This window comes from Pogoniulus pusillus, chromosome 36 (genome assembly GCF_015220805.1).
Source record: "Pogoniulus pusillus isolate bPogPus1 chromosome 36, bPogPus1.pri, whole genome shotgun sequence".
Classification (NCBI taxonomy): Eukaryota; Metazoa; Chordata; class Aves; order Piciformes; family Lybiidae; genus Pogoniulus; species Pogoniulus pusillus.
The window spans coordinates 4018626-4031244 of record NC_087299.1 but is presented as its reverse complement, the minus strand read 5'-3'; the positions used below and the strand labels follow the sequence as shown (position 1 = coordinate 4031244).

General features: G+C 60.2%; 1 protein-coding gene and 1 long non-coding RNA gene across 4 annotated transcripts; both read left to right on the top strand.

Moving 5' to 3' along the window:
* The first annotated feature begins 174 nt into the window (after positions 1–174).
* On the top strand, positions 175–4510 carry LOC135190459 (uncharacterized). The gene is made up of 3 exons (XR_010308527.1): positions 175–255; positions 2333–3405; positions 4116–4510. It is a non-coding gene; the product is annotated as an uncharacterized LOC135190459 (long non-coding RNA).
* Positions 4511–4782: 272 nt separating this feature from the next.
* Positions 4783–11673, top strand: EFHD2 (EF-hand domain family member D2). Of its 3 annotated transcripts, none has more exons than XM_064171850.1 (4): positions 4783–4987; positions 9383–9530; positions 9682–9816; positions 10483–11673. In XM_064171850.1, the coding sequence occupies exons 1-4, from the start codon at positions 4791–4793 to the stop codon at positions 10615–10617; spliced, it is 615 nt and encodes a 204-aa protein (XP_064027920.1). In that variant the 5' UTR covers positions 4783–4790; the 3' UTR covers positions 10618–11673. The 3 variants fall into 3 exon arrangements, with proteins under 3 accessions (XP_064027920.1, XP_064027921.1, XP_064027922.1); XM_064171851.1 differs by lacking the exon at positions 4783–4987 and adding an exon at positions 5784–6091; XM_064171852.1 differs by lacking the exon at positions 4783–4987 and adding an exon at positions 7106–8172.
* The last annotated feature ends 946 nt before the right edge of the window (positions 11674–12619 follow it).

The following is a 12619-nucleotide window of genomic DNA, read 5'->3' as shown; positions in this document are numbered from 1 at the left end:
GTGTTACTAAGCCACTTGTAACTAAGCAAATGCTCCCACTCACACCATGGCAGCCACCAGCAGGTGCTCAGGGTGATGCTCTCCACAAGCTGTTTGGGCAACCTTCATCCCTCACACATCCCACAAGGGTCTTCTCTCCTGGCACAGGCAAGCTCCAGCCCATATCCAGGCTCTGCAGGATGGCTCCCAAGAAACAAAGGAAAAGCCAGAGAATGCTCCTGGGACAGCAGTGCAGGAGAGGAAGCCTCCAGGAGGGTAAGCCCACGTGGAGGTCTGGGTCTGCTGAGGGCATCAGCTGTGCACATGGCATTTCTCAGCATCAGAGAAGGGTTGGAAGGGACCTCTAAAGCTCATCCTGTCCAACTCCCTGCAGCCAGCAGGGACAGCTCCAACTCGAGCAGGTTGCTTAGAACCCCGTACAGCCTGACCTGGAATGGTTCCAGGGATGGGGCATCTCCCACCTCTCTGGACTTCAGTGTGAAAACTTTCTTCCCTCTCTCCACTCCAAATCTTCTCTTAGTTCTAACCCATCATCCCTTGTCCCATCACAACAGCCCCTGGTGAATACACCCTCCCCATCTTTCTTATGGGACCCCTCTAAGTACTGAAAGGTCACCAGAAGATCTCCCTGGAGCCTCTAGGCTGAGCAATCCCAACTCTGCCAGCCTGTGCTCACAGCAGAGAGATTCCAACCCTTGGACCACTTTTGTGGCCTCCTCTGGCCCTGCTCCAACAAGTCCACATCTCTGCTGTGCCAAGGACTCCAGAGTTTGGCCCAGCAGAAGGGAGTGGTGAGGGATGGCAATGCTCATCCAAGCCTCACATCTGCTGAGGGGCTGAAGACAGGAGGACAGGAGCAACCAGGCCACCCTTTCTCCATCCAAGGGCTGCCAGGGAGCTGGGGCAGCTGTGCAGGCAGCACTCCCGGCGCTCACTGAGGAGCTGGTGTTTGCAGAAGGCTTTGGAAGCTGCAGTGCTGTGCATGCTGATGGCTGTGCTAATTGCCAATTAGAGGGGAGAGCAGCAACAAGATCTGCCGGGAGCCTTCCTCTTCCCGACCTCGCTGGCTTCTCTGGGCAACACAACAGCAGTCAGAGATGGAATGTGCAGGACTTGAGGTGGATTGCTGGAGAGGGTAGGAGCCAAGGAGTTTTTTCCTCCTGGGCTGAAAGGATGTTTGATTTCCCTGGCGTTAGAAGTGGGAAGAACTTTGAGGAGGTTGCAGCAGCAGATGGAGGGACTGTGTAGAGACTGTACATTGTGCACCACAGCAGTGGCAGACAGTGTGCCAGCAGAAGGGCTGGATGTGTGGGAGCCTGGTGGTGACTCAGAGCCAGATGATGAGCAGGAGGTATCACCCAGCCCATTCTGCACCCAGCTTGGAGTGCTGGAGGTGCAGCTTGGCCAAAGCCTCGGCTCTGGAGCAAACAGCATCTTGCTGAGCAGTGCTGTGAGGAGATGGTAGCCAGAGTGCAGCTGGGGGTTTGCAGCCACCATCAGCTGTGTGCAGGGTTTGAGGATGGACCTGCCACATCCTAGGTTTTAGGATGGTTGTTGTAATGCAGCAAACTGGATGGGGCAAGAAGGGGGAGAAGTGTGAGGCTGGGATGTATGAGAGGAGGCTGAAAGAGAAGGAAGCATGAGAGGATGTGGAGATGTAGGCCAGGAGCGTTGGTATTTGTGTCTTGGAGGCAGTAAATGCAGCAAGTACAAGAGAAAAATGCAAGAGCCCCCCAGTGTCTCTCTCCCACTGCCTGGAGCATTTCACCTCTTGCAAGGTGGAGCCAGGTCAGGGTTGGTCTCTTCTCCCAAGGACCAAATGGTAAGACAACAGCAAATGACCTCAAGTTGCACCAGAAGAGGTTTAGGTTAGACAGGAGGTACAATTTCTTCTCCAAGTGGGTCACCAAGCCCTGGAACAGGTTGCCCAGGGCAGTGGTGGAGTCCTCATTCCTGGAGAGGTTTCAAAGCTGTGTAGATGTGGTGCTGAGGGATGTGGTTTAGTGGTGACCTGGCAGCGTTGGCTTAAGGGTTGGACTTGATGATCTTAAAGGTCTTTTCCCACCTAAATGATTCTGTGATTCTATGATTTGTGGGGCTTGTGACCTCTCCAGGCTGCAGCAGAGAGTGACAGGGCTCTCTGATGCTGCTCTTCTACCCCACAAACCCACAGGGAGGCTTCAGGGTGAGACACTCTCTGGCCTTTCCCCTTGGCATGTGTCAAGTGACTAAGATCCACCAGCAAACCTGAATTCAAGCTGGGTTTAAGCTGAACTCGTGATGAGTCAGATGCAGGCTAGGTAAGGACCAGCTGAGCTCTTCTTTCCAGCAGCTGGTGTTGGAGTTGGCCCACGTTGGTGCTGAATGCCAAGGCCCCTGGCAGGAGGAAATGATCCAGCAGCAAAGAGAAGGCTTGGTCAAGCTCCAGGAGGGAGTCAAGGTGCTACAGAGGCAGCAGTCCTCAAGTGAGTGTGGCTGTCTCTGGAAAGGGAGGATGGATCCATGTGGCAGACCCCATGTCCTGTGCTGGTGGAGCCCAGAACACCAGGGAGTCAGAGCCAGAAGCAAGCAGACCCCTGGCTCTGTGCTGCTGTCTTCAAGGCAAGACAGAGCAGGTATCACCTAAAGGAGCCAACCCTTGGGTGTTGTGGTCTTGCAAAGCTTTCCTTTAGATCTAAGGGAGGTACTTTTGATGAGGAGGATGGTGAGACACTGGAACAGGTTGCCCAGAGAGGTGGGAGATGCTCCATCCCTGGAATCTTTCAGTCAGGTTGTCTGGGGCTCTGAGCAACCTGCTCTACATGTCCCTGTTCACTGCAGGGGAGCTTGGACTAGATGACCCTGAAAGGTCTCTTCCAACCTAAACCACGCACAATTCCATGACACTGTATGCTGTGAGAGTCTCCTCCTCACCCTAACTCATGCTCTTTTGACCCCTTTCCATCAAGCAGGTCCCTGTATGGAAAGTAGGTCCCTGTCTGGGAAAGCAGCACCATCTCTGTTAGAAGCTACCAGGAGAGCAGCAGGTTGTGATGCAACCTCTGAGCTGCCACCTGGATGAGAGCTCTGCACCCTGCTTCGGTAGAGAAAGCAATGTCCAAACCTTCAGGCAGCTTCAGACAGCAGTGCCTGCAGGTGCAGACTTCCCTCCATAGTCTATAGAGCTCTCCAGGAGTGGTCTCCATGAGTCGAAACGTTTCTCCAAGTGGCTGAGATGTGAAGCCACAGCACATCACACAGGCAGTGGAAGGAGTCAGAGGGTCTTGTTTGCCTCCAGCTGCCACGGTGAAGGGTTCAGAGCCATTGATGCTTCTGCCAAAAGTCTTAGCAGGGATCATGGTCCAGAAAACAGGTGTCAAGAAGGAGTCTGCAGTCACATCAGGAGCACAACTGAAGGCCACCAAGGTAAGAAGAGAGGGAGGTGATTCTACTCCACTCTGGTGAGATCCCACCTGGAGTACTGCATCCAGTTCTGGAGCCCCCATTACAAGGAGGATGTGGAGGTGCTGGAGTGTGTCCAGAGAAGGGCCACTGGGATGCTGAGAGGGCTGCAGCAGCTCTGCTGTGAGGACAGCCTGAAAGAGTTGGGGCTGTGCAGGCTGGAGAAGAGGAGGCTCCCAGGTGACCTTCTTGTGGCCTGCCAGGATCTGAAGGAAGCCTACAAAAAAGCTGGGGAGGGACTTTTGAGGCTGTGAGGGAGTGCCAGGACTGAGGGGAATGGAGCAAAGCTGGAGGTGGGGAGAGTGAGGCTGGAGGTGAGGAGGAAGTTGTTGAGCAGGAGAGTGGTGAGAGGCTGGAATGGGTTGCCCAGGGAGGTGGTTGAGGCCCCATGGCTGGAGGTGTTTGAGGCCAGGCTGGCTGAGGCTGTGGGCAGCCTGCTCTAGGGTAGGGTGTCCATGGCAGGGGGGTTGGCACTGGCTGCTCCTTGTGGTCCTTTCCAACCCTGCCTGATTCTATGGTTCTATGATTCTAAGAAGAAGGTGGGTTGTGGTGCTCATGACTTGGGAAAGGATTCCCTGGAATGGGGAAAATGAGGCTTTTGGGGAGGCTAAAGCAGCAGCCACGGGGCAGAGGGGTGATGTAAAACCTAGCACAGTCTCTCCCTGTCAATGAAGGTCTTTGGCCACTTTTCTAACACAGAGGATCACACGAAGCTGGCAATGGGGCAGTGAGCTTGGAGATGGCTGCTGTGACCTATCCCAGAGAGAAGATAAGTGACATGTTAAAGCTGTCCCCAGAGCAACCTGAGGGTAGCTATTAGGGATAAAAGGGGTGAGGTGGGGAATTAATGAAAGTATAAACGATTTGTTCATGCAAACTCCTCACCTCGACGATCTTAAAGCTCTCTTTCAGCCCGAAACAGTGCTGGGATTTTGTGGCCGTGGTGGTTCCAGGCTGAGCTGTGTGATGTTGAGCCTCCCAACTCACCCCTTCGCCGATGCCTGGAGCTGGCAGGGGCGCAGGGACCTGCAGATACACCTGTAGCTGCTGAAGACACTTCCAACCTCCCCCCCCCCCCCCCACATTCCATCCATCCTAAGGAATCCCTCCCGCATCCCACGCGCAGATCCCACCGGAGATGCGATGTGACCATCCCCGCGGGTGGCCGCGGCACGGAGCGGGGCTGATGGGGGGCGACAGGCAGGGTCGGATGATGCTCGGCATCCCCTGGGGAGGGGGTGGACACATCGTGGGGACCCCAGCCCGGCCCTCTCCGAGTGCCTGGGGGCCGCAGCCCGGCCCCGGGGCGGAGCGGAGCGGGGCGGAGCGGGGGCGGCCATCCGGGCACCATGGCGGCGGCGGCGGAGGAGCTGGCGGGGCGGCGGGGCCGGGCAGCGGAGCCGGGAGCGGGGCCGGGCAGCCCCGGCGGGGGGAGAGCTGGGTTCGAAGGGTCCCCCGGGGGAAGCCGCCGAGTCTTCAGCCCCGCCGCGGAGTTCCGCGAGTTCTCCCGGCGACAGCTCCGCGACATGGAGCGGCTGTTCCGACAGTGAGTGCTGGCGGGGATGGGGGGCTTGGGGTGGGCACGGGGACCCCCCCAGGGTGGCAGCGCTGCAGCCCCTAGCGGGGCACTCCCGGCTGTTGGTGGGGGTGATGCTCTGTGGTCCCCGCATTGTGCTTGCGGGAGGGACCCTCAGGACCCTTCTGGATCCTTGCGTTAGCAACCCTTAGATCCTTGCAGGGGGGACCCTGCCATTCCTCGCGGGAGGGACCTCCAAGACCCTCCTCAGGTCCTTGATGGAGGGGACCCCCCCTCTCCCTCTAAAGCTCCTTGCAGGAGAAACCCTCCCCAGCTCCTTGCAGGATGGACTCCCCTTCATTTCTTGCAGGATAAATCATCAGGACCTCCCAGCTCCTTGCAAGGTGCACCTCAAGGACCTCCCAGCTCGTTGCAGGAGGCTTCCTCTCTGTTCCTTGCAGGAGAGACCCCCAGCTCCTTGCAGCAGTCTTCTCCCCACCCTAGTTCTTTGCATGACGGATGCCTGGGACACCCCCAACTTCTGCAGGAGGACTCCTAGGGACTCTTTCCCCCCCCCCCCCCCCCCCCCCCCCCCCTTTCCCTCCCAGCATCTTCCAGGAGGGATGAGAAGGAAACCTTCTCCCCTAGCTCCTCACAGGAGAGAGACTCCTGTAGACCCCCAGCTTCTTGTAGGGGGGCACCTCCTGCCTCCCCCATTTCCTGGGAGAAGGGAGCCAGGGCATCTTGTGCGAGGCTGGGGAGGGGAGGAGGCGCTTGGAGGACACCAGGAGGGTCAGTGCCAAGGAGCCTCTGCTTCTCCACAAGCAGCAAGGCTGGCGGGGACCAGCGGCATGTCCCCAGCATCCCTGGCCATGCTGCGTGCCACCACGCACGGCCAGGCGTGACTCTGCGAGCTCAACCTCCCCAGCCCTCGGGAGGGGGGGGAAAGCTGGCAGCAAGCAGCAAGCCCTGGAAATTTCCAGGGAAGGATAGAAATCAGGATAGCTCCAACCACGGTCACGGCAGGATGCGTGTGAGTAGCTGGGGGTGAGTGGGATGGCCTGCAGCATCCCCACAGAGCATCCCCGTGGAGCATCCCTGCAGAGCCCACTTCGTGCAGGCAGCGTGGAGGCAGTGAGTTCCAAAGCACATGGTTTGGGGTCTCTTTGGGTGCAGGCATGGCCTCCCATCATCCGTGGTAGGATGAGGGGCACCCCCTGTTCCCCATCTCTTCCCAAAGGATTGTCATGCCCCTCTCCCATCCCCCCGACCTGGACATGGCAGCTAGCAAGATGTGTGGGTTGCTGTGGCAGGTTCCTGGACTGCAGCAGAAGGGCTCACAGTGGGACACACACTCCCACTCCCGTGATTGAGGTGCCCAGGGGCAGAGCTGTATCTGGAGCTGGTGGTGATGTGGGGGTGACATCATGGTTGGGGTCTCCAGGGGCAGAGCTGTAGCTGGAGCTGGTGGTGATGTGGGGTGACATCATGGTTGGGGTCTCCAGGGGCAGAGCTGTGGCTGGAGCTGATGGTGATGTGGGGGTGGCACCGTGGTTCGGGTCTCCAGGGACAGAGCTGTGACTGGAGCTGGTGGTGATGTGGGGGTGACACCGTGGTTGGGGTGCCCAGGGGCAGAGCTGTGGCTGGAGCTGATGGTGATGTGGGGGTGACACCGTGGCTGGGGTCTCCAGGGGCAGAGCTGTGACTGGAGCTGGTGGTGATGTGGGGGTGACACCGTGGTTGGGGTGCCCAGGGGCAGAGCTGTGGCTGGAGCTGGTGGTGATGTGGGGGTGACACCGTGGTTGGGGTGCCCAGGGGCAGAGCTGTGGCTGGAGTTGGTGGTGATGGGACACACAGACGCCGTGGCTGGGGTCCCGGGGGCAGAGCCGGGGCTGGCTGTGGGTGCTGTGGTCACGGCACAGATGGTGGCGGTGGGGGGGGGGGGGGCAGGGCTGTGTGGAGTGGTGGCGGTGGGCGTCTGGCGGGCGCTGCGCAGGCGGAGGAGCGGAGCAGCACTGTTTGCTCTGACACCTGCAGCGTCTGGCTGCAGCCAAAGGAGCAGCGCCGGGGCTGGGAGCCTCATGGTGAGGCTGGGGGGGCTGGGAGTTGTTGGACTGTGTGTGGGGGTCTTCCCAAGGGAAGGGATGGCTGCCCAGCCGAGCCCAGGCCACCGCTACTGGCCTCCTCCTGTGATGGTTGGGCTGTGCAGGATGAAGCAGGGCATGGAAGGAGGTTTGTTTCTGGGCTTGCTCTCTGCAGGGGAGATGTTGTCCTTGCGAGCTTGCCTTAGAGAAGCAGAGGGATTCCTGCATCCCTGGAAATCAGGGAGCGAGGAAGCGCCCTGCAGTTAGGGGATGGCTTGCAGGGAACGAGGCAATAGGGACCACGGCAGCAAATGTGCCCCTTGCAGAGAAACGTTTGGTGTGATGCTCCGGGAGCATCTCGAGGCAGAAAGTGTGTGGGGTCTGCAGCTCCTGGGGTGTTGATGGCAGAGGGGAGTGGGACCAGTGTGGGGCCAACCCTGTGTGGAGTCTGCTCCCCCAGCCCAGTTTCTGGAGTGCTGGTGACAGCAGCCAGAGGGAGCAGGAGCAGTGTGGGGCCAGTTCCTCCAGCCCAGCTCTTGGGGCGCTGATAGAAGCAGCAGGCAGAGGGGAGCAGGGGTAGTGTGGGAGCAGGAGCAGTGTGGAGTCTGCTCCTCCAGCCCAGCTCTTGGGGTGCTGATAGCAGCAGTAGGCAGAGGGGAGCAGGAGTGATGTGGGAGCAGTCTGTGTGGAGTCTACTCCTCCAGTCCAGCTCTTGGGGTGCTGATAGCAGCAGTAGGCAGAGGGGAGCAGGAGTGATGTGGGAGCAGTCTGTGTGGGGTCTGCACCTCCAGCCCAGTTCTTGGGGTGCTGGTGGCAGCAACAGGCAGAGGAGAGTGGGACCAGCGTAGGGCCAGCCCTGTGTGAGGTCTCCGAGCAGCGTGGGAGGGCAGGAAGACTCCGCTTGCGACACGGCCAGAGCAGAGCACAGCCGAGAAGGTACAAATGAGTCACAAGCTGCAGCGCGGTGAGCCTGGAGGCTCCGCTTGGCTGCTGCTGCAGCGCTTGCAGGCTCGGAGAGGACCAACCGCAGGAGCTAACCAGCCTGGTTTGGGTGGCTGCAGCCCTGCAGCTGCTCGCCGACTTCTGCACTGCAACTGGGACGTGCTGCGAGGGCTTCATCTTGCAGCCGTGGTGAGAGGCAGGAAGGGAGTGGGGTGAGGTGGCAGCAGCAAGAGCTTTGCGGGGGTGGTGAGTGGGAGGTTGGCTGGGGTGGTGGTGTGCTTGTGGGGAGGGGGTCCAGGAGGGGCTGTTCCTGCCAGGGTCCATAAGCAAGCTCTTTACAAACCCTGAAAACAGGTAAAATCCCAGGGCCAGACAACTCTTTGGGGCAGAAGAGCCCTTGGATCACTGAGTCCAACCATCAGCCTGGTACCACCATGGCCACTAAACCATGTTCCTGTGTGCCATGTCCACACATTTCGTGAACACCTCCAGGGATGGGGACTCCACCACCTCCCTGGGCAGCCTGTTCCAATCCCTGACCACTGTTGCAGCCAAGAAATTGTTCCTCATCTCCAACCTAAACCTTCCCCAGCACAATTTTAGGCTATTTCCTCTCACTCTTGTCACTTGATGCTAGAAAGGAGCGACCAACCCCCACTTGGCTTCAATTCAGGGAGCTGTTCAGAGCCAGAAGGTCTCCCCTCAGCCTCCTCTTCACCAGGCTCAACACTCCTAGGTCAGTCAGCTGCTCCTCCCCAGCCCTATTCTCCAGACCCTTCCTCAGCTTCATTGCCCTTCTCTGGACATGCTCCAGTACCTCAATACCTCACAGCCAAGCCTGAGCTTCTGGCTGGAGCTGGAGTATGGGTGCCAGGGGTTTTAGGTAGGTGGGATCAGTCACCTGGAGGTGTCTTAGGAGAAGATGGCTACACCTGGTGGACTCATGGTCCCCACAACCCTGTGGGCAGGAGGTGCCATGGTGCCAAACCCCTGGTAGTTGGGACAGCTGCCTGCTGTGCTGAGAGGAAGGTGGCTCATGGGCAAGGGGCGATGGGGGGAGCAGCACCGTGGCCTGTTCTCCCTGGTGGCAGCCAAGGGCAGTGTGTGCTCGGGCTCCTGGCCCCAGGCAGCAGCTCCAGGGCTCTCCTGCCAAATGCCGCACGGAAGCAGGAGCGATCCCGGGTGGTGCTCCAGGGAGCTGTTGGTGGTTCACTGGCAGCTTCCCGTGGCCTGGCAAGCTGCCTGAGGTTGCTGGTGCCCAGCTCCTTGTTCTTCTCTCTTGGCTCCTCAGCCAGCACGGGCACCAGCGTGGGCACGCACAGAGGTGCCTGTGCCAGGGACTGTGGTGTGTTCTCCATGCCCCACGGTGATGTGACAGGGCCACGTCTCCATCCTGCAGGTATGATGCAGGGAAGGATGGCTTCATTGACCTGATGGAGCTGAAGCTGATGATGGAGAAGCTGGGGGCTCCACAGACCCACCTGGGCCTGAAGAACATGATCAAGGAAGTGGATGAAGACCTGGACAGCAAACTCAGCTTTCGAGAGGTGAGGGGCTGGGAGACCTCCACGTTTGCCCAGAGGTGTCTGCGCTGCTCAGCTCAGCCCACTGGGCTTGGGTGGTGGCAGGAAAGGTGGGGAGGGAGTTGCGGTGGCACTGAGGTCTCGCAGGAGCTGATGCCAACATCTCTCCTGGCAGTTCCTGCTGATTTTCCGCAAGGCAGCGGCGGGAGAGCTGCAGGAGGACAGTGGCCTGCACGCCCTGGCCCGGCTCTCCGAGATCGATGTCTCCACAGAGGGGGTGAAAGGTGCCAAGAACTTCTTTGAGGCCAAGGTGAGGCAAGCGCCAGGGCAGGACGGGTCCCGGCGCGGCTCCGGGGCAGGACGGGTCCCGGCGCGGCTCCGGGGCAGGACGGGTCCCGGCGCGGCTCCGGGGCAGGACGGGTCCCGGCGCGGCTCCGGGGCAGGACGGGTCCCGGCGCGGCAGGACGGGTCCCGGCGCGGGTCCGGGGCAGGACGGGTCCCGGCTCAGGTCCGGGGCAGGACGGGTCCCGGGGCAGGAGGGGTCCCGGCGCGGCTCCGGGGCAGGAGGGGTCCCGGCGCGGCTCCGGGGCAGGAGGGGTCCCGGCGCGGCTCCGGGGCAGGAGGGGTCCCGGCGCAGGTCCGGGGCAGGAGGGGTCCCGGCGCGGCGCCGGGGCAGGAGGGGTCCCGGCGCGGCTCCGGGGCAGGAGGGGTCCCGGCGCGGCTCCGGGGCAGGAGGGGTCCCGGCGCGGCTCCGGGGCAGGAGGGGTCCCGGCGCGGCTCCGGGGCAGGAGGGGTCCCGGCGCGGCTCCGGGGCAGGACGGGTCCCGGCGCAGGTCCGGGGCTACAGCGGTGGCTCACTGTGGCTCTTGGTGCACCACTGCTGGCAGGAGCTTGGGGCAGGAGGTGGAGGTGTTGGGGTGGGCAGCAGGGCTCGGTGGGGGTCTCGGAACCCAGCCAGGTGTGTCACCATCCTCAGGTGCAAGCCATCCACGATGCCAGCCGCTTCGAGGAGGAGATCAAGGCGGAGCAGGAGGAGAAGAAGAAGCAGGCAGAGGAGCTGAAGCAGAGGAAGGCTGCGTTCAAGGAGCTGCAGTCCACCTTCAGGCAGTGACGGGATGCTGGCACGCAGCCGGGCGGGACTGGGTCGTGGTGCCCGGGCTGGGAGTGCTGTGTGTGCCGACCGTGCCAGGAGCCATGCCCGAGCTGCACGCCACTGGTGACTCCCCGAGGGCTGGGCCACCGCTTTGGGCCTGGCACAGAGCCTGGGTGGCCCTGACCCCCCCCCCCCCCCTCCCCTTACTGTGGTGTCTGTCGGTGTTGTTCGTGCCCCCTCACCGAGCCCCAAGGGACAGCAGCACTTTGTCCCCTGCCCTCAGCTGTGCCAGGAGCTGCTGCTACTGAGTGCCAGGGGAAATGGGACACCTGTCCCCAGGCTCTCACGTGTTGTGCATGTGCTGTGGTTTGCAGGATGGGGACTTGCCCGGGCAGGTGCCACCGTGGCCACTCTGGCTCAGTGCCTGCTAGCATTGCCACGTGTGCCAAAAGCCAGGAATCCTGGAAAGGGTTGGGTTGGAAGGGACTGCAGAGATGGCCCATGGCAATTCCAACCCCCTGCTATGGGCAGGGACACCTCCCACTAGCCCAGGTTGCCCAAGGCCTTACCCAGCCTGGCCAAGGAGGAAGCATGCACAACCTCTCTGGGCAACCTGCTCCAGTGTCTCACCACCCTCACTGTGAAGAACACTGCAGGTGAGCATGGTAAGGACAACCAAGTGCCAGCAAAGAGTCTGTCTGTGTGTATGTGCCAAGGGTCCATGTGTGAGATGCCAAGGGGGTGGAAGCCCACCCCACCAATGTGGGATGGGGCACAGGCTGCCCCCTTTGCTTGTATCCCTTCGTTTTGGAAAGGCAGCTGCTGGCTGACAAAGCTGTTCTGTGTTTTTGTGTCTGTAATCCAGCCCAGGAGGGCGAGTGGTGAAGCCACCAGCAGGTCCCATCAGCCCCTCCAGGGTCCCATGTTTGTGGGTGGTTGTAAAGAAGCACCTCTGTGTCATTCCCCCGCCCCCCCCCAAACACACTCTGTGTCCCCCTGTGTGCCCTGTGCAGTGGTGCCAGGGCCTGTGTTGGGTTTTTATTTTCTTCCCAAATAAATATTATATTTCTTAAACCTGCTGGGTGGTGGCAAGAAGGGAGGGAGGGAGTTGTGGTGGCACAGCCTTGGGGGGGAGAGGTTGTGTCCATGGGGGGGGGAAGGAGCCTGATGAGGAGTGGGATCAAGCCATGAGAACCTGGGAACTATGGTTGGAGATGTTGATGGCAACCAGGGATGAGCTACAGTGGTGCTGGGACATGGAATCATAGAATGGTTTAGGTTGGAAGGGCTCTCAGAGCTCAGCCAATTCCAACCCTCCTGCCATAGGCAGGGACACCCCCCACTAGAACAGGTTGCTCAAGGCCTCATCCAACCTGGTCTTGAACACCTCTAGGGAGGTTGTGGAGCACAGAAGCACCCAATGTGATCAAAGATCCCATTCTGTGCTTCTGTGCTCCACAACCTCCCTGGGTAACCTGTGCCAGTGTCTCACCACCCTCACTGCAAAGAACTTCTTCCTAACATCCACTTTCAATCTCTCCTCTGCCACTTCAAACTCATTCCTCCTCATCCTGTCATTACAAGACCTTGTCAGTAGTCCCTCCCCAGCCTTCCTGTAGCCCCCTTCAGATACTGCAAGACCACTCCAAGGTCTCCTCCAAGCCTTCTCTTCTGCAGGCTGCAGAGCTCCAACTCTCTCAGCCTGTTCTCGTAGCAGAGCTGCTGCAGCCCTCTGAGCATCTTTGAGACCTCCTCTGGACTGGCTGTGACGGTTCCACATCTTTCTTGTGCTGGGGGCTCCAGAACTGCCCCCAGGACTGCAGGTGGGGTGTGAGGACAGCAGAGCCAAGGGGCAGAATCCCCTCCCTTGCCCTGTGCCCACACTGCTCTTGCAGCCCAGCACAGGGTTGCTGTCTGAGCTGTGTGCACCGTGGGAAGCAGCAAGGGCATGATCCAGATGCATGGACCTGGTGTTAGTCAAAGTCTCCAGTGTCCCTGCTGGCATCTTCCCAGAGGGGCA